This window comes from Ipomoea nil, unplaced genomic scaffold (genome assembly GCF_001879475.1).
Source record: "Ipomoea nil cultivar Tokyo-kokei standard unplaced genomic scaffold, Asagao_1.1 scaffold2792, whole genome shotgun sequence".
In the NCBI taxonomy this organism is placed as follows: domain Eukaryota; kingdom Viridiplantae; phylum Streptophyta; class Magnoliopsida; order Solanales; family Convolvulaceae; genus Ipomoea; species Ipomoea nil.
In genome coordinates, this window is record NW_017619220.1 from 2,667,557 (window position 1) to 2,690,285 (window position 22,729).

A 22,729-nucleotide genomic window follows, 5' to 3' on the forward strand; every position below is an offset into this window, starting at 1 on the left:
TTTGAATGAAATAATCTAGGAACATGTAGATGTAGTACTATCATGCAAATGAATTATGAATTGATCATCATCATTATATTGTTTACAGATTTATAGTTACACCTCTAGCACCATTGCCAATACCAGAAGTTGTAGCCCTTTCAGGGGAGTCAGGGCCGTGTTTATTTGGGTCATATTTCTCTCCATCACCCCAAAGCGCATAGGCTTCCTCGCCGTGAACGGCGTCATCTCCGATCATGAGCTGGTGGTCCGGCATCCTCAGGGGTATAACCAGTCGTATGAGGAGAAGGATGATAGTGGTGGAGACAATGTTCCACCCAATGATGAAAAGAGCAGCCACCAATTGCTTCACAAATTGAATTCCTCCACCGTAGAAAGCCCCTTTTGTGTTGGTCACTCTTAGTTGCAGGCTGCAAAGTGTTGGCTCTGCAAATAGCCCGGTTAGTAGTCCACCTAGTAGCCCTGCCACTGCGTGTGTATGGAACACAGCTAGAGTGTCATCCACCTGACCAACCGTTACACACAACATCAAATCTCTTAGCCAATTGGCGGTTATTATGTAATGTGATAACACTTCTGGTACTTAAAGATGCCCACGCTTCAGTTCCGGTCCAATTTCAATTTGGAACCCCGATTCACTGTTCCAAGATAGATGGAACAGAAACCTTATTTAGACGGTTCATGTCCGGTTCCAGAACCCGCGGTTCAAGTTCAAACGACGGTTCTAACCGGATATTTTATATTTTTATTTTATTTAGCGCATAAGCGCAAATTGAGCTGATGCGGCAGTGCATTAATTTAATGAATAGTAAATAGGAGAGTTAATTATCAAAATGGTCCCTTGACTATAGCAAAATTATCAATTTGGTACTTGATTAATTTTTTAACCAATTAAGTCCCTTAACTTTAAAAATGTTAACCAATTTGGTCCTCCGTTTGTTTGACCGTTAGTCAACCGTTAACTTGGGACCAAATTGGTAATTTTGCTATAGTCAAGAGACCATTTTGGTAATTAACTTTAGGGGTGGGCAATTCGGTTTAGTTTTCTCGAATCGAACCGTACCGAACCGAACCGAACCGAACGAAACTAGTTTGGTTTGGTAATATACCGAATAATCGAACGGTATTGGATTTTTGTATACTGAACAGTTCGATAAAAAACCGATCCGAATTGTTCGGTAAAAAATTGAACTGAACCAAATACCGTATGATTTTAAAAAATATATAATAATAATAATAATAATAACAATAATAAATAAATAAAAAGTAAATCCAAGTCCCTTGCTGCTTGCTCTGTCGTTCAGCTCATATTCTCACGGGTATCTCTCGTAAATGTTTTATTTGATTTCTTTATGGTTTGTTATCAAAAGTTCTATATTATGCGCTATGGTGTTTACATAATTCATATCCAAAGTATAATATATAACAAAATAGCAATCCAAAGTTCAAACGATATTCGGTTCGGTTCGGTTTTACCGAACAATTCAGTTCGGTTCGAGTTTTTACTGAACCGTTCGGTATACAAGAATCTATTAGCGTTCGGTTGTTCAGTATATTACAGAATCTAACTAGTTTGGTACGGTTCGGTTCGATAAAACTGAACTGAATTGCCCACCCTTAAAGTTAATTACCAAAATGGTCACTTGACTATAGCGAATTACCAATTTGGTCACAAGTTAACAGTTGACTAACGGTCAAACAAAAAGAGAACTAAATTGGTTAAGATTTTTAAAGTTGAGGGACTTAATTGATCAAAAAAATAGTCAAGGACCAAATTGGTAATTTCGATATAGTCAAGGGATCATTTCGGTAATTAACTCTAAATAAGACATGTAAAATTATATATGGATGATTTTTTATATGTTTAATTAAAAAAAAAAAAGTGACCACATATCATCATTTGACAACGTAATAAAAATAAAAAATGGACAAATTCTTTAATTAAGCAAAATTAGTAGTATGATACGGAGTATTAATTAAAATTAAAATTAACATTTAAGATTAATTAATATATTAATAGCAAATCCAGTTATTATATTATGACAGCTTGTTTTAAAAATAAATCTGACGTGACGTGACGTGATGTGATGTGATGGGAGAAGACGATGGGTAAAAAAGATTATATGGATAAAGTTGAAAAGTCCGGGAGTGGATGATGTCATCAATTTTGACTTATCCAATATAATGATGAAATAAAAGGTTCTCAAAAAAAATGATGAAATAAAAGAAGAATGTTTTACAGTTTTAGACACCTCTTTAATTTGTACCTTTTTAATTTTTTTTTTTTTTGCCATTTTACTTGGAATAAGCAAAGTTGTGTTTTTTACTCATTAAAATATTTTGATTATTTAGGAGTGTTTGATAATTAGTCGTTACTCGATTGAGTTAGAGAGTTTAATTAGTTGATTGTAGAAAGATGTTTGATAAATTAACTGTTAGTTGATAATTAATTACACACAAAATAACTTTTTTAAAATATTAATCGAAAAAGTTATTTTGAGCAGCTTTTTAAATTTTAGCGTTAGAAACAATAAATTGTTACAATAAACTAATTAATCAAACATTTATATTTGTTGTTTAACCAAATCAAACAACTAATAGTGATTAAATAATACAAAATTGACTAATAAGCTAACTATGTTACCAAATAGGGTCTTAACAGTTTTGTATTTAGTAAAAATTCTTTAATTTAGTAATATCAGGAGAGATATTTGATGTTAACAAAATAGGGAAAATATCACTTTTTCCTCCTAGTTATATACTTATAGTCATTTTTCCCCTCAATTATTTAGGTAAGCACATTAGCCCCCTCAATTATTCTAAAAGTGGTGATTTTTCCCCTGATATATTAAATTGACATTTCTACCCTTAAAGTAAACATTTTATTTATTTTACTTCTCCAACAAATTATCGCGTATACGTAGGGATGACCACGGTTCAGATCAAACTGAACCGGACACTATAGCAATTGAATTAAAAGTTTTCGGTTATGATTCAAATCTAGAACCTAATATTTGGATTTCAATTTATTAAAATTATGAATAAAAAAAATTGGATCTTGAACTGTGAATCGGCGGTTCTGGATCCGGTTCGCGATTTTGAACCGTCTTTATTTTAAAATTTTATTTTTTATTTTAAATAATCTAAATTCAACAATAAATGTATTTTATTTTTTCAGTTCGGAACATGAATCGTCCGTTCCGGTTTGCGATTTTAATAAACTCTAAATATCGAGTTTCGATTCTAAATTGTAATTGGAATATTTCGGTTTGGTTGCTATAGTGTTTGTTTGGTTTGAACCAAATTATTGTCATAATTTGTTGGAGAATGAAAATAAATGAAATATTTATTTTAAATATTTATTTTAAAGGTAAATATGTCCATTTAACATTTTAGGGGGAAAAACAGCCACTTGAATAATTGAGGGGGAGAAAGTGCTATAAGTATATAACGTAGGGGGAAGAAGTGTCATTTTCCCTAACAAAATAAGTATTTTCCATTAAAGAAAGAAACACATAAAGATATATACAAATTATTGAATCACAACTAAATATTTATTTTTAGTATGTTTGATGTTTATTATTAATGTATTAAAAGTTTGTAATATATTTAAAAATAAATGTTTAGTACATTAAAATTGAATATTTAATATATTAAGAATGAATTTTTTTTAGTTATTCACATGGATGATTCAAAGTGATTGGAAGAAATGATGTGCTGAAATACCAACCACCAACCCAATTTAATTTTTAGCAGCCTCTAACTTTGACCAATCCCGGCCCCATATTTTCACATTCTCAAAATTTTAATTAAAATAATATACTATTCTTCTTTTCAATTATTTTTATTATTAAATTAGAATAAAGTCCATTAACTTATAAAAGTTAAAACAAACTAACCTGTTGCAGAAAGGTAGATTTCTTGTGGAGGATCATCATGGTGAACCAAGGAATGCTGCCTGAAAGTATTCCCATCACTATAGCCGCCCAAGATTGAACAACACCTAGTTAAAAGGCAAAACACACACAATATTTGATCCATATATAATGTGACAAATACTATTTCCGAAATTTAATTATTTTCATGGGTTTTAGAAGGAGGGGTGGAGAAATTAATAATTGTTAATATCATTGTTTCAGGGTTCATTATGCATTATGAATTTGGTTTAAAAATTATTTAGCGTCTGTTTGGAAAGAAGGAAAATGACTTGTAGAAAATGTTTTTTGAAAAACGAGTCATTTTTTATAAAACATTTTTCTTTCTCGTGTTTGGTTGCATTTTAGAAAACTTGGTGTGTTTGGTTTATTTTTTGAAAGAGTAGAATTGTATAATTTAAAAATAGCTTTATTTACCCTAGTCAACAAAAAATGTTTTCCGTTGACTGAATTTTCCTACTGAAATGAAGAAATGAAGAAGTCAACATATGAAAATGACTTCTCCTTTCTTAAAAGGGAAGTTGTTTTCCTTAAAAATAGGTTCATTTTCCATTGACTAATACCTCATTTTTAGTTGACTTCAAATTTTCTTTCTTTCCAAACATTGGAAACTCGAAAAATAATTCCCAGAAATTATTTTTTGGGTTTCCAAACATACCCTTAATTGCAGGTGAATTTGAAAATTATTGTTGGATTAGGATATCCACAATACAAGGTAGGTAGGTCCTGGTTGATGGTATAATTTGGCGGAAATGAATAGGTACCTGCGCCGGGAGTTACGCAGGCAAGTCCGGTCATCATTCCCTGAACAGCTCCGACCACCGACGGCTTTCCGAAGTAGATGACGTCGAGAGTTGTCCAGACCAGAAGACTGGTGGCGGCGGAAATATTGGTGTTTAGCACCGCTAAAGAAGCCGTGAGATTGGCGGCGTTGGGTGCGCCGCCGTTGAAACCCGACCACCCCATCCACAGAAGCCCCGCCCCCGCCAGCATCAACAGCACGTTATTCGGCGGAAACCTCTCCCTATCGCTCTTCAACCTCGGCCCAACCTTAAAAAAACATCATATCTGTCAAATTGAATCTCAAATTCGTCAAATATGATTGGGATTAAAAGTGTACCCAATAAGCAGCTGTGAAGCCAGAAATTCCTGAAGCGAGGTGAATAACATAGCCGCCGGAATAGTCAATAACGCCCCAGTGGAAGAGAAAGCCGCCGCCCCAGAGGCTAAACGCCCCCACCGTGTAGCTAAACACAAGCCAAAGAGGCACAAAAGCCATCCAAGCTTTGATGTCCATCCGGCCCAGAACTGAACCGGCCAGCAAGATCATCGTAATAGCGGCGAACGTGAACTGGAAATAAACCTCCGTCGCCATGGGATAAAAGGGCTCAATCATGCGAGCTTCAATCTCCCCGTTTTCATAATAGTGCGTGCTTTCCGGGATCCGGGCTTGTTTGATGAGGAACTTCTGGCCTAAAGAGGGAGCGCCCTTAGCCCAGAAAGGCAAAAGCTTATCGCCAAACGCCATGCGGTAACAGAGAAGAACCCAACAGATGAGAACCGCGGCGAAGGCGTAGAGAGCCATGAAAGCCGAGTTCACCGCCCATTTCTTCTTCACTATGCTCCCGTAGAGAATCACGAGGCCCGGCATGCTCTGGAGCCCCACCAGGGTGCTCGCCGTCATTTGCCATGCGTTGTCGCCTTTGTTTAGCCACGCCGGAACCGCCGCCGTGACTTCATATGCCGCCGTTGTGGCCATGCCTCGCCGGGATAGATTATAGATAGATGTCTTTTCAAGCTTTTGAGACGATATACATACAGTAGTAATTAATTAAGCTCGATCTGATCAGACGATGGCGCTGACCCTTCGATTCAATTCACGAATTTGCCTTCAATTCGATCTATCTCTTATAATTTGTCGGGAAATGGTGAGAACGCAACGAGAAAGGTCGTGTCGTGGTGGCGGTCTTAAACTATACATTTAGAACAGACTTAAGCAAGTTGGTCAAGAATTGGGACCACTTGGAAGGGGTGAAGAAGTTTCAGTTGAAATTCTGGGAATTTTACTGAGTACTGCATTGTACGGATTAGAGAGGAATAGTAGTACGTGGAAATACTAAATGCATTATTAAAAAAGAAAAGTATTATCAGTAAATGTTCTTTTTTTTTTTTTTTGGAAAGAAGAAACTACTTCATTATGAAAGATCAGAATAGAGAGAATATAATTACAAATAAAGTCCTGAGGTTTAAAGAACCATTCCTTAAGATCAGAATTATAAATAGAGTCTCGGGTTAACAAGTGGACTATTCCGTTTGCATAACGTTTAACAAAAGAGATTGTAATACTAGCAAATTTATCTACAAATCTACAAATTTAATAAGAGCGAATAATGTTAAGCCCTTAACTGGAACAAAAAAAATGTCGGTACTAATTGTTTCTTAAAATGAATGATTCATATTATTTTGATTTTAGTATCTTTTAATGATTTTCCTTATTTACCCTCTATTATATTATTTTCTTCCCTTAAATAATCCTAAAGTCCGTTAGTTTAAACTTTAGTAACGGAATATTCCATTAACTATTTATTATTCTTAACATACTCTTAATTTATATAAGGTCTTAGGTTTGAACCTCATCCCAAGTAGAGTTGGCATAATTGTTAAACATATATTATGAATATGTTAAAATGTATTAAAAAATATATATAATATAAAATTTAACATAAACTTTGGTCAAATAATTAGCTCAACTAAATACATAGCATTCAAAGATTATAAATCAGGAACTACTTTAAAATCATTTGATTTTCTTGAATTTTTTATTTAAAAAAAAAAAAAAGAAATTTAGGTTAAGGTTTTTTTTTTTTTTTTTTTTTAAATTAATCTTCTTCTGATTATTTAGAACAAAACTTAATATTTCAATTATGTTTTTGCATTATTGGAATGATTTAGGCCATTATGGTATTAATATTTTTTGTATTTTTTTTTATAATGATACAATTGTACATTACTTTATAAATATTATACTATTATTTTTTTATCAGACAAAATTGTTCTTACATCATTGTCAGACTTGCGCGGCCTAACTACAAAATTGTTGATCATAAATACAATAATACATGGACGCTAAAACGATAGGATCATTTTCCAAATAATTGACAATGTTAACATCCTACTAGCTCCAATTGAACAAGTTTACACATCAAAATTGAGAAAATTTCAATTCTGGTCCATTGACTATTAGTGGTCTATTAATTGCAGCACTTGACTATTAAAACTGTTAATGTAGTACCTTGACTATGCGATTTCTATCAATTTTGGTCACTCCGGCCAAATCAATGGCGAATTTCCACCGGAAAAATTTTAGTCAAACATTTCTCCGATTTGGCAGGGGCAAATAAGACATTTCATGTGCTAATATGGTTTGTATATCCGGGTTGTTGACCCTGTAAATACCCGACCCGTTTCCGAGTCATATTTCTCGCCGGGGCGGCTCATCCAGCGGCGACCTCAGGAGGAAGGCCAGCAACCGCAGCCTCAAGGCGGCTGCAGAAACAACGCCGCCGCCGCCTGACGCCGCAGAGAATGTCATCCTAAAGGACACATTAACATCCACCACGGAAGTAGTGATGAAGGAGACTGTAAACGTGGATTCCGTTTCGCGGCCGGGATCGCCTACGTCGGTGCCGGCAACAGAGCAGTTCATCAAAGACTTGGGCGTTCAATCTGAAGTAGCAGAGAGCATGACGAAGAAGCTGGGGGAAGAATGCTCCACCTTAAAGGACAAATTGGCGGAGAAAGAAGAACAGCTTTTGTCTGTTACCAAGACATACGAGCTATGAGCGAAGGAATTAGAGGATGAAGCTGCCAATTTGAAGCAGAAACTGGAAACCTCCATGGCTCAAACCAGAACCCTATAAGAGAAAATGGAGTCCAAATCAAACGATGTAAAGCAATTGGAAGAGAGTAAGCTACAAACATTGGCTCAGGCGAAAACTCTAGAGGATCAAGTTGCAGGTTTGAAGCACAAACTAGACACTTCATCTGCTCAGAAGAAAGAAACGGGTCGGGTATTTACAGGGTCAACAATCCGGATATACAAACCATATTAGCACATGAAATGTCTTATTTGCCCCTGCCAAATCGGAGAAATGTTTGACTAAAATTTTTCCGGTGGAAATTCGCCATTGATTTGGCCGGAGTGACCAAAATTGATAGAAATCGCATAGTCAAGGTACTACATTAACAGTTTTAATAGTCAAGTGCTGCAATTAATAGACCACTAATAGTCAATGGACCAGAATTGAAATTTTCTCCATCAAAATTTTATCAATGCATGAAAACTTCTAAAGAAATTTGTAAGTTAATTTTTAATATATCATTATATTAATATATATTGTAACCATATATTTTGAATTATTTATTATCATCCTCTATTGACAGCAATTGTAGCAATTGTCATGGACAAACTCTCAAAACAATTTGTCTCAACAAGGAATGGAAATTTAAAAAAAAATCATTTATTTCATTATTGTTGAAGAAAAGTATGTACGACACTTTATTACTCTTATGAATTAAATAAAGAGTTAATACCCAAAATCGTCCTCGACTATAGTGGTTTTTCTCAATTTCGTCCTAAACGACTTTAGTGACCTAATATCGTCCCAGACTTTTGTGTTTCGCTCAATTTAGTCCTCCATTTGTTATTCCGTCAAATTGGTGTTAAATTAAGAGACAATTCAGTAATATCAATATTGATCTCTCTTTACTTTCAACTTGTGAAGTGCGAAATTCCTCTTTCTTGTACGAATTACACCCAGAATTACTCCCGGACCTGCAAATCAAATTTTATATTCGCAGTTTTAGGAGTAATTCTGGGAGTAATTCGTAAAAAAAAAAGGATTTCGCAGTTCACATGTCTATGAGTAAAGATATGCTAATATTAAAATTACTGAATTGTCTATTTATTTAACACCAAATGGACAGAATAACAAATGAGGGACTAAATTGAGCAAAAACACAAAAGTCTAGGACTAAATTAAGCGAAACACAAAAGTCTGGGACGATATTAGGTCACCAAAGTCATTTAGGACGAAATTGAGAAAAACCACTATAGTCGAGGACGATTTTGGGTATTAACTCATTAAATAAATTAGTAGTTACAACAAAAAATAATACATATGCATTTAATTAATTTAGAATTAGATGTCTATAATTCTTTATTTAAAAAAAAATTATTTATTATAAAAAAACTTAAAAGAAATATAATTTCATTAGTTATATTATCTTTATTTTCTACAATTCAAAGATTCCTTACCTTCAAATTTATTAATTTATTATATTCATTACATTGTTTATTGTCTTCTTTTTTACATTATCTTGTAATTAAATATCAAAGTTATACCAGGACTATGTGGTTCTTGTAATTAAATATCAAAGTTATACCAGGACTATGTGGTCCAATGGTACTCGGGTTGGACTTCCATTTAGAAGGTTGTGAGTTCAAGGCTTAGTGGAGGCGTTATTAACTTTTTGTGTTTTAGTAGGTTGAGAAAGTATATGAACAGATACTACAATGTAATAGAGCTAGTAGTATCAAAGTTATAATACAAAATATAGCTAGTAGCATTCAAAAAAAAATATCAAAGTTATAATACAAAATATGTTATATATTTATTTACCAAGTATTTTATACAAATATAATAAATATTTATATTTTGTTCAATACTTTCACATGATAACCTACGACACACATCTCACAACACATGAAACATGTAGGGAAAAAACTATCACTACTAAATATCAATAGGTGTTTGTACGCTAAAGAGTTCATATTACAACTAAAATCTCAGTCATATACACAACAAAACTTCCTACACCATAATCTCATTGCATGATGAATCCCTCTATGCTGCTACTAGTAACCTAATTGCACATGACACACTACCAATAAAAAACCAAAAAAAAAAAAAAAAAAACACAAAAAAAAGAGGACATGTACTGAAGATGAAAACAATAACAATGCTACCCAAAAGAGAATTAAGAAGAATTTGAGAAATTTAAACCAAAAGTATTATTTATTTAAACTATCGTTTTAAGACTAAGTATTTAAACTAGCGTTATTACAAAGTTACAAACATTTATTTTAGTGACAATTATAATCAATCTCACATATATTATATTGCATTTATATACTTTAAATTACCGATTTAAATAAATAAATTCAACATTTATTACCTATGCATGAAGATCTCCTATATAATATTGTATTGATATACTTTAAAATACTTATTAAAAATAATTATTGGGCATTATCCTCTTCGCGCAAAGCGCGTAGAAAAACTAGTTGACTCAATAAATTTCTAACATCAATGATGATAAGATCAAAAGAAGTTTGGCTCTCAGAATTGATTGATTGAACCATAGTAAGTGCATCAGATTTCACTTGAACTTTGTCGATGTTGAGTCTTTTGAGCCAGCTAAGAGCTTCCTAAATTGCCAGAACTTCAGCTTCCATGGAAGTAAAGTCTAGTCCTTGAGACATTGGAGGCTGCTACAAATTTGCCTTAATCATTCCGTAGAACCCATCTGAATCCCAGATTTCTCTTGGTCGTGTCAACTGTTGCGTCGACGTTGAGCTTCAAGAATCCATTTTGCGGTTTACCCCACTTTCCACTTGGACTCAGACGGGAAGAAAGTTGTGAAATCGGTATGTGAACTGGATTCCAACTTGAAAGAAAGACTTGGATTTATCCACAATGTTTCTTCTTGTTGAAGTGCGATTGTTTCAGATTTTCTTGTTTCTAGCAAGCCAAAGGTTCTAGCAGATCAGAACGAGAATGCTTAGTTGATTTTTTGGAGTTGGCATGAGACTTTCATAAACCAAATTTTTACTTTCACACTTCAAATTTTGATATACTAGAACTCACATGATCAAAATGTAGTTTATCAATATCTGTTGTATCGTGGAATAAAATTGAGAACACATATAGTAGAACTCATTAAAAAAAATGGACTACATTTTTCATTAATATATCAAAATTCCGAATTTAATTTTAAAAGTATTCCACATCTTTTATTATTATTTTTAAAAAAAACCTATATCATTTTACTATAACTTTTTTCAAAAATATAATATAACACTGAAATGATTACCCCAAGGTGGAAGACTATTTATCTCTAGAAGAAAAACAAATTCCTTCTTAACAATATAAGTATGCCCAATACCTAAAAACCACTAGTAAAAGGCTAAGTAAAACTTAATTCTTATACAAGTCAAAACCGTCCACCATGTGAAGCCATCTTTAAAAAATGGCATTGTATAAAGCCATCTTAAATGATTCCACATTGAATCTATAAGATATCATCAGATTAATATAATAACCAATTATTTACTTTTTGACATTATTACACATCTAATACAGTTCAACACATTTAAAATATCACCACATGTAAAAAGAATTATAAAATATTTTCTAATTGAATAACACTAAAGATAAAAATTAATATTATACTTGTGAAATTAAGAAATGGATAATATGTATTGAGGGTAATAGATAATGAAATTAGAGTTTTTTTTATTTTTTTTATTTTTTTTCAAACACACATAATTCTGTTTTATACTTTCTCAAGTGTTTTTGATATCAAAGAATATAATTGAGGTTCAATTCATTCCCGTGACCATTTTGGAATGGTAACAAAAATATTATCACACTACATAGTAGTTGGCAAATTAGAGTTAAATTACTAATTAGCTTGCTTATTTCCCATTATACGTAAATTAAGAAGATAAAAATTTGTGTGAAATAGTCTCACGGATCCTTGTCCGATTCGTGAGACAAGTTGGGTCAATATAAAATGTAATACTTATACTGAAAAATGTAATACTAATAATGAATAAAACGTTTATTTTTTTATTTTTTTTTGAAACACACATGATTTTTTACAATGTAGTATTTGTTCTATACTTTTTCAATCTTTTTCACTATAAAGAATAAATGCCCCCACCACTAAAAAAATATATAATACTAATAAGGAATAAAATACTTATTACTTATATTGGAAATTGAAATATTTTTGAAGAAAAATATAATACTTTTAAATTTTGACTTAGAAGTATTATATTTTTCTTAAAAATATTACATTTTCCCTTATAAATAACAAACAGTTGACAACATTACTTATAAGGGAAAATGTAATATTTTTTATGAAGAATTACATATGTACATTTTCCATTATATGTAACAAACGTTTGTTTCCTAATTACTATTACATTTTCAATATAAATATTACATTTTCATATTAATCAAATCCGTCTCACATGTAAGAATTTATGAGACGATGTCACACATGTGTGACCATTTTTTAGCACTATTGACCCTCTTATAATGTAGTATCTGTTTAATATATTTTCTCAACCTATTGCAGTACAAAAAATCAATATCACTTATACTGAGGCTCAAACCATGACCTTCTATTTGAGAAAGTTACTTCATGTTACTTGACCATAGGGTCATTCGCACACAAGTGTGACCATAAAATCAATTAAGTTTAACTAACACGGCGAGCTAAGGGTAAGAATGAAGTCAAATCAGAGTGCATAAGCCTACTAGAGTACTAGTCAACGTAATTTCTTTTAGGTGAGTATAAACATGACATTAAAAGAGAGGAAGTATGTATAAGTGGTATAACTACTTACATTAAACACACAATCTGTCATTCAAAGTTTGTACCAAACAATTATATGTCTCATTCCACATCTAACGTTATGACCCATTTTTTCACGAGCAATAGCGATCTTTAGCAAGGCCAGAAATGAAAAGTACCATATATGGCAAATTATGCCGTGGACACGTAAAGTGGGCACAGTTCCACAACGACCCGTTTTAATTTTTTTTAAAAACTATTTTTCACTTGCTATTAACAGCGTTTCTCTCTTCGCAATTGTAATCGCACAGTTTAGAAATTATGAATCTACAGTTTTAGGTTTGTGAACATGTGATAGAGTTATATGTTCATAATTTTATAAATCTATGTTCATAATTATAGAGCTATATGTTCATATATCCAATTGTTGAACTTTTTATTCACAAATCACAAAACTATATGCTCATAATTTGATAACTATACAATTTAGAAATTATGAAACTATAGTACATAAATTATGAATCTACAGTACAGATATTATGAATCTGCAGTACAGAAATTATGAATCTACTGTATAGAAATTATGAATCTACTGTATTTAAATTATTAAATTTACGATTTAGAAATTATGAATCCACAATATAGATTTTATGAATCTACAGTATAGAAATTATGAATCTATAATATAAAAATTATGAATTTACAATCGTGTGCACCTTGCAAGGTGGGCACGGCCCCACAGCATAACGCTCCACCATATATACGTACCTTTATTTTCATTTTATTTTTTCCAACCCTTGCTTTCTGCAAAAAAGATAAGATATTTTAGATTCAATTTTTAATAATCATACACTCGAAAGAAGTTAGGAATAAATCTTACAAATTTTTTTTTTTGAAATAAAATCTTACAAAATTAATTGTTGTGACCTTTTTAGTAAATCTCTTAGGAATAAGTTTGCAAATGTAATTGTTAAAATTAAAATTAATTAATAAATTAACTTCACTCCGTAAACACATACGCGCATCATGCAATCGTTATACCCTGCACCATGGCGCACACAGCACTCCGCGCCTCCCAAAATGACGTCGTTTTGTCAAGTTGTGTAGGAAGTTGACGCAATTATGTACATTATGGTATACAATTATGTACATTTGTTTATATAATTATGTACATTTTTTTATACAATTATATACATATTTTTATACAATTATGTACATCCGAAACAAGGAATTTATGTGTATTATGTTAAGAGTTTATGTGTATTATGTATTATGTTAGATTATGTGTATTATCTTTTCAAACAAAATATGTGTATTTTCTTATACAATTATGTACATTTTAGTATACAATTATGTGTATTTTAATATTCAATTATGTACATTTTTAAAACATGATTTTTTTTTAAAGAAAATTAACAATCGACACAGAAAAGTAAAATTCCAAAAAAAAAAAATAAAAAAAATCCAAAACGACGTCGTTTTGTACCAAGGCGCACAATACAATGCGTGCCCCGGTGCACGATATAAATTGCCCGCATAATGCATGGAACCGGACAACAATAGGGTTAATTAACCCTAAATCCATAAATTATACTTAACTAACCAACAATTTTACGGCAAATTGTGTTGTGGAAGTGTGTCCACCTTGCAAGATGGACACACGCGGTTTTAAAACTGTTCATAATTATGAATATACTAGTTTTAGATGCGCATTGCGCGAATGAACTAATGTTCAATGTTTATAATTAAATAAATATTTGAAAGTATATCAATGCAAGATTATATATGAGAAATTCATACATAAGTAATTTAAATTAATGTCAAATTTGTTTATTTAAATATGTAACTCATAGTATATGAATATAATGTAATATAGGAGATTCATTATAATTGTTACTAATTTTTTTTTTTAAAATAGTAATCAAGTATTTTTGTTGCAAAGGGTTCTAATATATTTAATGAATGCACATATATACAAGATCAATGTATGAATCAACGGTACTAGTCCTTTAGGTGTTTTGCTCAGTGTTAATTTAGTTCAACCATTATTGTTGAATAAATTATTATGGATAAAGAAATTCCTAATTTAAAGAATTTAGATGAAGTAGTAAAAGTTTAAAAATTTTAATTATAATGTAACCCAAAGATATTATACGATTGGTGAATATGATGTACCCAAAGATCAAAATGCTAAAGAAAGTGTTTGGTTATTCAACACTTTGAAGCAACAATTTGTTCAAAGCCACTGAATATACAAACATTGCAATTTACAATATTTTCACTTAGCGTTTTTGAGAATGATTTTTCCAAAATACCTCTATAGTTTTTTTTTTTGTTTTTTTTTTTAGTTAAAACTGTAAGTCATTTCGACTACTTGAATAATAAGAGCAAGTTTCGCTGGCTCACTTCTTGCCCATCAACGGATGGGCAAACTTATTTTTAAATTCGGCTCCCCAAAAGCTCGAGGTTTGATAGAAAAATATGGAGTTCTCCACTTAACATGGTATCAGAGCATGTTTGTTATTCCCACTTATATAACAGTTAAATAGTCGTTAACTCATATGGCTGAAAATGTCCTTTTTAGTCTTTTTATATTTATCAGCTTATCAAAAAGTCAATTTTACCAAACACTTTTAAGTATAATCAGCTAGTTAACAACTCTTCAGCTTTCAGCTTCGAGCTTATAGCTTTTCAGCTTTCAGATACATTTTCAGCTAGGTTTGCCAAATATAGCCTTTATACATTTTTATCGGCTATTAGTTGTCATCTGAATTTGATTCTTTGATTACTTATTTATAAAAGTATAAAATATTTGCTAAAAATGTGGAGTGGACCAAAAAAGGGAAAAAGGAAAAATGTGAGATATAATAATTAATTAATTAATTAATTAAAAGTATTTAAAATACTGAATATATATACACAATTTTAGAGCGAGAACCAATGAAAATACTATTGGCTTCAACCAGGCAAATACCTTAATTAAAATTATTTAAAGTGGAAAAGTCACCTTATGATGGGTGCCCCCTATGCATTGTAATTTCATTTCCATTATCAGAGTTTGATATGGAAGGGGTTATTCCGATTCCTTCGCTTAAGCGGAAGTAAAATCCCAAGCATCTACCCCACTATCACCTAAGTCGTCACCACGTTCGCCTACTCCACCTACGGTGCCTGCTCCACCACCCGTTGCCACTAAAGCCCCACTACCCAATTTACCTGTGGTCTCCGCTAGGTTTCCGCAAGTTATAGATTGGGAATCAATAAGGGTTTTTCAGTACCAGTTGCACATAGAGACCTTGAACACGATGATTAACACTATCAAGACTCAATCTACATCAGCAGGTGCACGACAGTCCTCCTCCGAAGAAGATGTTGATATCACAGGCGACCCCTTTTAACGATGACCTTGAGAGTTATAGAGATCAGATCAAATGCCATGTCTCAAAAACATGTTTGTTCCCTCATTATTGTTCGCTTGAAACCTGTTATGGTAGGAATATATTTAATTTAGCATGGTATCAGAGATCCATGTTTGAAAAAAAATTATGGAATTATCCATTTGACATGGTATCAGAGCATGTTCGATCTACTTTGAGTTCATCAGAGTATATCTAATGGCTTCCTCAAAATTAAATAACTTTGAAACAAAACACGGTAGATCATTATGATATTTTTCCATTATATCTAATAATCTATACTCTACGCCATCCTTCTTAATTCCATTAACTTCTTCAAATGCACGTTTTGAATTTTCATCAACTTTTTTAAAATTCACACTTGATATTTTCAACCGCTTTTTCAAATTCATCCTTTTAACTTTTAACAGCTTCTTCAGGAGGCATAAAATTATCCATGGCAGACATGTAGCCTCAATAGCTGAAGAATATGCACTTTGACACTCATCTTTAGCACGAAAAGTAAAAATATACATGATACAACTATGCTCTAATGATGAAACTAATCCAATCTGACGATGTCATGTTCCGCGGTGAATAAATATCGCGCCAAGCTTCATCAGTGCTCGAGTTGGGTGGCTACAGGATCTTTGTATAGTTCACTTTCAGGCAATACTACTCACTGTGCAGCCCAATGGATTCGATCATTATGTAGAGAACAAGAAGTGCGCTAGGGTTTTGTTTTTATGCTTTCTAGACATAAATTTTAACCCGACCTAAACCGAAATACTTCCATCTACATGGATACTGAAAGAACCCATGGTTTACGTTTGCAGTTACTCATGAGTGGGTAGCTGTGACGGTAACATTTCCCCTCAGTTTACGTTTTGAATTCTATCCTAGTTTAATTAATCTTTCCTTGATTAAACTTATTTAGAATGATTATTTATGGGCTCTAGAGTTTTGAAAAAAGGGGTGTTACAAGTTGGTATCAGAGCCCTAGGTTGAAGTCCTAGGGTAGTTAAAGTTAAAGAAATGAGCCCTAAGTTGTAAGTTATAGGGTGAAGAAGATTGCCTTACTTGAGCCTAGAGAATTTGACCATAAGCTAAGTGTTTAAGAATAATATTTACAGGCTATGAAGTTTCTTGGAGGTTATCAGTTATGTGTAGAAACGCGGTGAGGTTGTGAGATTCATGCGCATGCATAACATGATTATATGCTATCTAACTTGTTTAGCATTCAGTTTATTTTATTCTCATAAGTTGAAAGTTATGTGATAAGTTTTGCTAAATTGACAAGTGTAAGAGCTATGCTTTATATTTTCTAACTGAATTCTATGGCTGTTGCACCCTGATGGTGTGCACCTATCGGGTAAGTTCTTATCTTTTAGACAAGTAGCTGTATCGTTTAGGGTATGTTAAGGACCTGATTAGAAAGAAAAATGATGTTTGGAAGTCTATTGATGCAAAAGGTAAAGTGGTAGTTTAATTATGCATCTAAACAATCGAAAAACCTGATGAAGAAGACTACTCTGTTGCGGTTCGGAGTCAGCCGTAGCAGTCCTCGCTCGATGGAATCAGTGTCTTCTCTCGTGCAGTATCGTCTGCAAGACCTAAGTTAACCCCAAGGATTGAAGTGAATCTTCGTGCAACTGGAGACAAATATGAAGAAAAGGAAGATTAGAGTTTAAAGGCTGCGGGTTAAGGATTCCCAATCCTGGAAGAAAGACAAGTGTAAATGTTGATGCAATAAGAAGAAGTCAACTCACGCCAAGTGGATGCTTCTGGGATCAATGGTGAAAGGGACTTTCAAAGATCAAACTCGAAGGTTAAAGGTTAAACTTGGAGCACTGAGAACTTGGACTTAAGGTTGGAATATACGAATGTGAAGATAAATCCCTTCATCTTTAAAGATATAAAGAAGAGATAAGTTAGGAGTGGTGAACTTGGAAGGGATGGATACTTAAGGTGATTGAGAGAAGAAAATTTTGGACTTTTGAGATGTATGAATGTGAGAAGAAACGCTGTAAATAAGTTGTAGGTTCCTATGAAGTGTGATGAAATTAAGAAATGAATTAAGTAAAGGACAAGTTAAGAGATGAAGACTTAGAAACGATAACTTATATGAGAGCTTAAAGAAGGAATTTTAGTAATAAGAATGAAACAGGGGGTAGTTGAACTTATGATAGAATGAATGAATAATTTAAAGACTAAGATTGGTAGAAGTAAACTTAAAGGGTTAGTTCAATTGTTGAACTTTCTTGAAAAAGAATGAGACTTTGTATCGAAGGATTTTTGAAGGGATGTATCATGGTTATGGCATGAAAGAAAGTATTGCCAAGAGTTTCGTCTGAAAGAAAACGATGAAGATCAGTAAGAAGAGCAAATCAAAACTCGGAGTTTATTGGACCATAAGAAATCTTGGAAAAGATTTGGGAAAAGAGACTTATAGGTTGGCAATGCCAACTAAAGTGGATAAGTATTTAAAGCGTATTGAAGAAGTATGACTGTAATTCGTCGCGTGTGAATTCTCTTGAAGTAGAGAAAGTGAACAAGGCTAAGCAACAAATTGTTAAAAGCAGCAAGGATAGTTAAGATCTTCTGTTATTGGAGGCATGACACTCTATCCTGAATCACTTGACAAATGAAGTAAATGATAGTTTGTATTATCAAGAATTTTTGGATAAAGTGCTCATTAATTGGTTAAGTTATATTCCTGAAGTTAACAAAGAAATTATAAAAGGAATACATCGGTTCAGATTAAAGGGAGTTACTACACTTAACCTACAGTAAAAGGAAACTAAGATTGAGTTGGACCACACTAAGTGGACAAATGGATTGACCTACGTAGCTCTAAGATGAGTTATCATGTATGGTAGGAAAGATGAGACTATGATATTATGACTAGTTTGATGATAGAGACCAAATGATGAATATAATGATTAGGCGATAATGAGGGTTGACTATGTTTATTAATGATAATTGGAGAATTAAGCAACGGTGAGGAATTGATGATGATCAAATGTGGTGGTTGTAGTGCATGGTTGAAGTTTATTAGCTATGATTGAAGTGAACATGATAGTGTTACATGTAACATATCAGTGATGGATGAAAACGGTAAACAGTCTGTAAGGGAAGTACTTAATACTCCAAACAAAAGATATTACAATTTGTATTAGATTGAAATTGTGAGTATCTGACCCTTGTAAAGAATAGCAAGTTGTTTTTGAGTGAGAAGAAAAGTGTTTATGAATCGCCTTCAAATTTCATGCAAGAAACGTAGAAGTTAAGGTGTTGAGACTGAAGAAGTGGTAAGGACGTCAATATGAAAAAGGTAATGAGGAAGATTATGAGATACTGGATTCTAGCAATGCTTCTATGAATGACGATCAAGGTTGAAAGAGACAAGAATAAAGAAAGGTCAAGATTAAGAACTCGTGTTATAAGTGATGGATGAACTGTACTACAGAATAGTGTGGAGTTAGAATTCTCCTATCTTGGTAGAGAATGAATCAAGACATTTCTAACTTCACCTAAGGATGACGAATGTTGAATCCCGATTTGGAATCGAGGTCCCTTCAGAGATGGTCCATCAGGGGCAAGGTTGAGCTTTGGTTATCAAGATTGTGTACAAAGGAACTTTGGTCCGAGGCAACCGTTTAAGTTTTCTTTAGGCTTTAGTAAACTCCATTTAGTAGTTGGATTTTGTTTAGTACTTAAGAACCATAAATGCTTGCATGATTAATCAAGTTCCTCTTTCCAAACAATTCCAAGAATTCCTAAGTCAATCTTATGGTTTTTGCCTTATCCTTATGATCTTAGAAATTTCCTTGCAAAATTTCTGAGTTATCCTTGGTTAACATAATCGATCACTTGGTGTTCTAAAATTGTCACTTTGAAGCATATATAATTAAGAATGACACCTATTAATAATATAACTAAGAGATTAATTGGACATTCAACTAACCCTTTTAGCTATTTAACTATGGGTTATGATATGTTTTTTCGAAATACTTCATTCATAATTCATAAAGTTGAAGAGCGATATAATGTTACATTTCCCAATTAAATTTATCTCTAAATACTTAAATTCTTATATGGGACTACTTAATTAGTTTATACACACATAGAAACACAGACACAAGCATTTTTTTTGTAAAACTATTATAATAGATATTGAATAATTCAACCAATACTTTCATAGAAAAGGTTAAAATAATAACCTGATTCCATGGAACCTTTCTTTTTTCACCACTTCTTGCCCTTTGTGTTTACATAATGTTTTTTTCCCTCTGTTCTCTCACGTTAAGTTTCACAGGTGATAGTATAGGAAAATGTTTATGCCCTTATATATTGCCTTCTAACATAACTGACATTCTAATATTGATTATTGAAATTATGGTAATAATGGACCACAAACTAAATCATTAAATAGGCTTAAATAGCCTCATTAAAAGCCAGAGAGGGGGAAATAAAAATCTCTTGATCTGTTACATATTTTATTGCCATTACCTATCACAATGAGATTTCACAATGGATTTTAATTGTGCAGACCATCTGGTACATGTGCCACAATAATTAATATTAGAATAAAAATATTCTAACATTTTGTACGCGCGATATGTGAAATATCATGCTCACTTTTAAAATATTTATAAATAAAAATAATTTTAAAAAATTAGTTCAAATTATAATTTTGAATTCCTTTATTATCATATTTGAAAAATATAGAGAAAATGTAATATTTTATATTTTATTTAGTAATAATGTAAACAATTTTCAAAAAAGACTTATATATACAAAAAAAATAGAAATGAAACAAAAATATATATATATTACGAAGCTTACACCTAATAAATATATTGGTATTGGTATGTATACACAAATAACGTATGCATTATATACAGACACACATGATTTGACATTCTTAACTATTTAAGTAAAATATAATCTACACTTTCAAAAAAAAAAAGTAAAATATAATCTACAATTAAATTAAGTGTTTTAATTATGTTTATTTTAATAAAATGTAATTAAAGAATATGAAAAAGTATAGTAGATGTAGCCCTGGTGTATATATAGTAATAGTGAAGGAGTCATTCAATATTAAAATTTATTAAATAGTTACAAAGTTATAATGATGTACATAAAAGTAATTTTATATAAAAAAATACATTAAACATAATTTTGTCTAATAAAAATGAAATGTATAACATTTAAACTACAATGTACACCTTTATTAGCACACAAAAAAGAGACAAAAATAAGGAAAGTAAAATGAATTGACACATATAATGTTTATATATATAATTAATAAGTAATTTTATTTAAAAAAAATGTTGGTTAACCAATTTATGAGCAACTAATAAATATATATATAAAAAAAAAATTATTACAACATTAGGAGGTAAATATTAATTTTTTGTTCAACCACCTATTATGACACTAACAGGATTACGCCACGATTTTTGAACCTTGCAAACTTAATCCACGATTATCATTTTTTTTTTTTTTAGCACAAATGGTCCTTCTGGCTAAATCTCCATCCATGGCTCAACCCTATTATAAAAGGGAAAAAAAATTTCTCAGTCACAAATGGACGGAAATTGAGTCGAAAGGACCATTTGTGATAAAAAAAAAAATGATAATGTTGGACCAAGTTTGCAATGTTCGAAAATCGTGGAGCAATTCTATTAATGTTACAATACTCGTGGGACCAAAAGTGCGAAAAACTCTTTCAGAAAGTACATTTAAGAATATATTTTCCTCCGCGAAATGACAAAATGAATTTGACCGAAGAAACCAGCTGTGGAGTAAACAATGAAAACTAAAAAGATGAAGAAAGGAGAAAATGTCATGTTTCTACTTGTTTGCTCTCCAAGAGCAATCAACCATTTTGCGTTTTTAAGCTATTGTTTTCGTCATTAACAATGTAAAGATTCTTGATTTTATTTATTTATTTATATATTATTATTATTACTAATTTTGTTACCTCTTATCAGTGCTCATTAGCTCGTTGATTGAGAAATCTGTCAATGTTCCCTTCAATTTTGGGAATTCAGATTTGAGATTGCTAAGGAATTGAGGTGGCCTAAAAGGCACATCCTTTTCCCACCATGATTTGATGATAAGATTACTAAAACATGTCCACTATTGGCCCGTTTGGCCATTTCTGCTGTTGGAAGTCATTGAAGTCAATTTCCCATAGCTTTGTTATTATTACCACATGAATGAATAATTAGCTAGTGAAATTTTAGAGAATAAGCCAAAAGTTCGTAAGAAATCTTTCATGTCAAATGGTGTGAAGAATAATAGTAGTAGGCGGGACTAGAGATCACTATTACCATATGAAACTAGTATTTGCACCCGTGCGATGCACGGAATGGATTTGTTAAGAATATATGAATTTATATATAATTATTTAAATTAGAACATCAAATATTATATAGTGCAATTAAAGATATGGTTTAGATCGTTTATATAGTGCAATTAAAAAGAGCCTTTGGACTTCTCAATACTTACCCACATTGATGGTCAAACAATTGTGTTTGTAAGAGAAGTAATATATAGAGGAGTTCAAGAGCTCATCTTTTCAAACATTTTCAATATGGGATCAAAATGATCCAACATCATTTGCAAAGGGAGTCCATGGCTCCCTTTTGTCTTCTTATTATTTTTAATTTTAATTTTATTTTGTATATTGTTTTGTTTATATTATTATTATTATTATTATTATTATTATTATTATTATTA

At 31.9% G+C, this 22,729-nt stretch overlaps 1 protein-coding gene across 1 annotated transcript; it reads right to left on the reverse strand.

Moving 5' to 3' along the window:
• On the reverse strand, window positions 1–5,694 carry LOC109157859 (ammonium transporter 2). The gene is made up of 4 exons (XM_019305704.1): window positions 5,056–5,694; window positions 4,700–4,985; window positions 3,900–4,003; window positions 1–505 (listed from the first exon to the last, which is right to left on the reverse strand). Exons 1-4 carry the CDS (start codon window positions 5,692–5,694, stop codon window positions 83–85), a joined length of 1,452 nt encoding a protein of 483 aa, XP_019161249.1. The 3' UTR covers window positions 1–82.
• Between the last annotated feature and the right edge of the window lie 17,035 nt (window positions 5,695–22,729).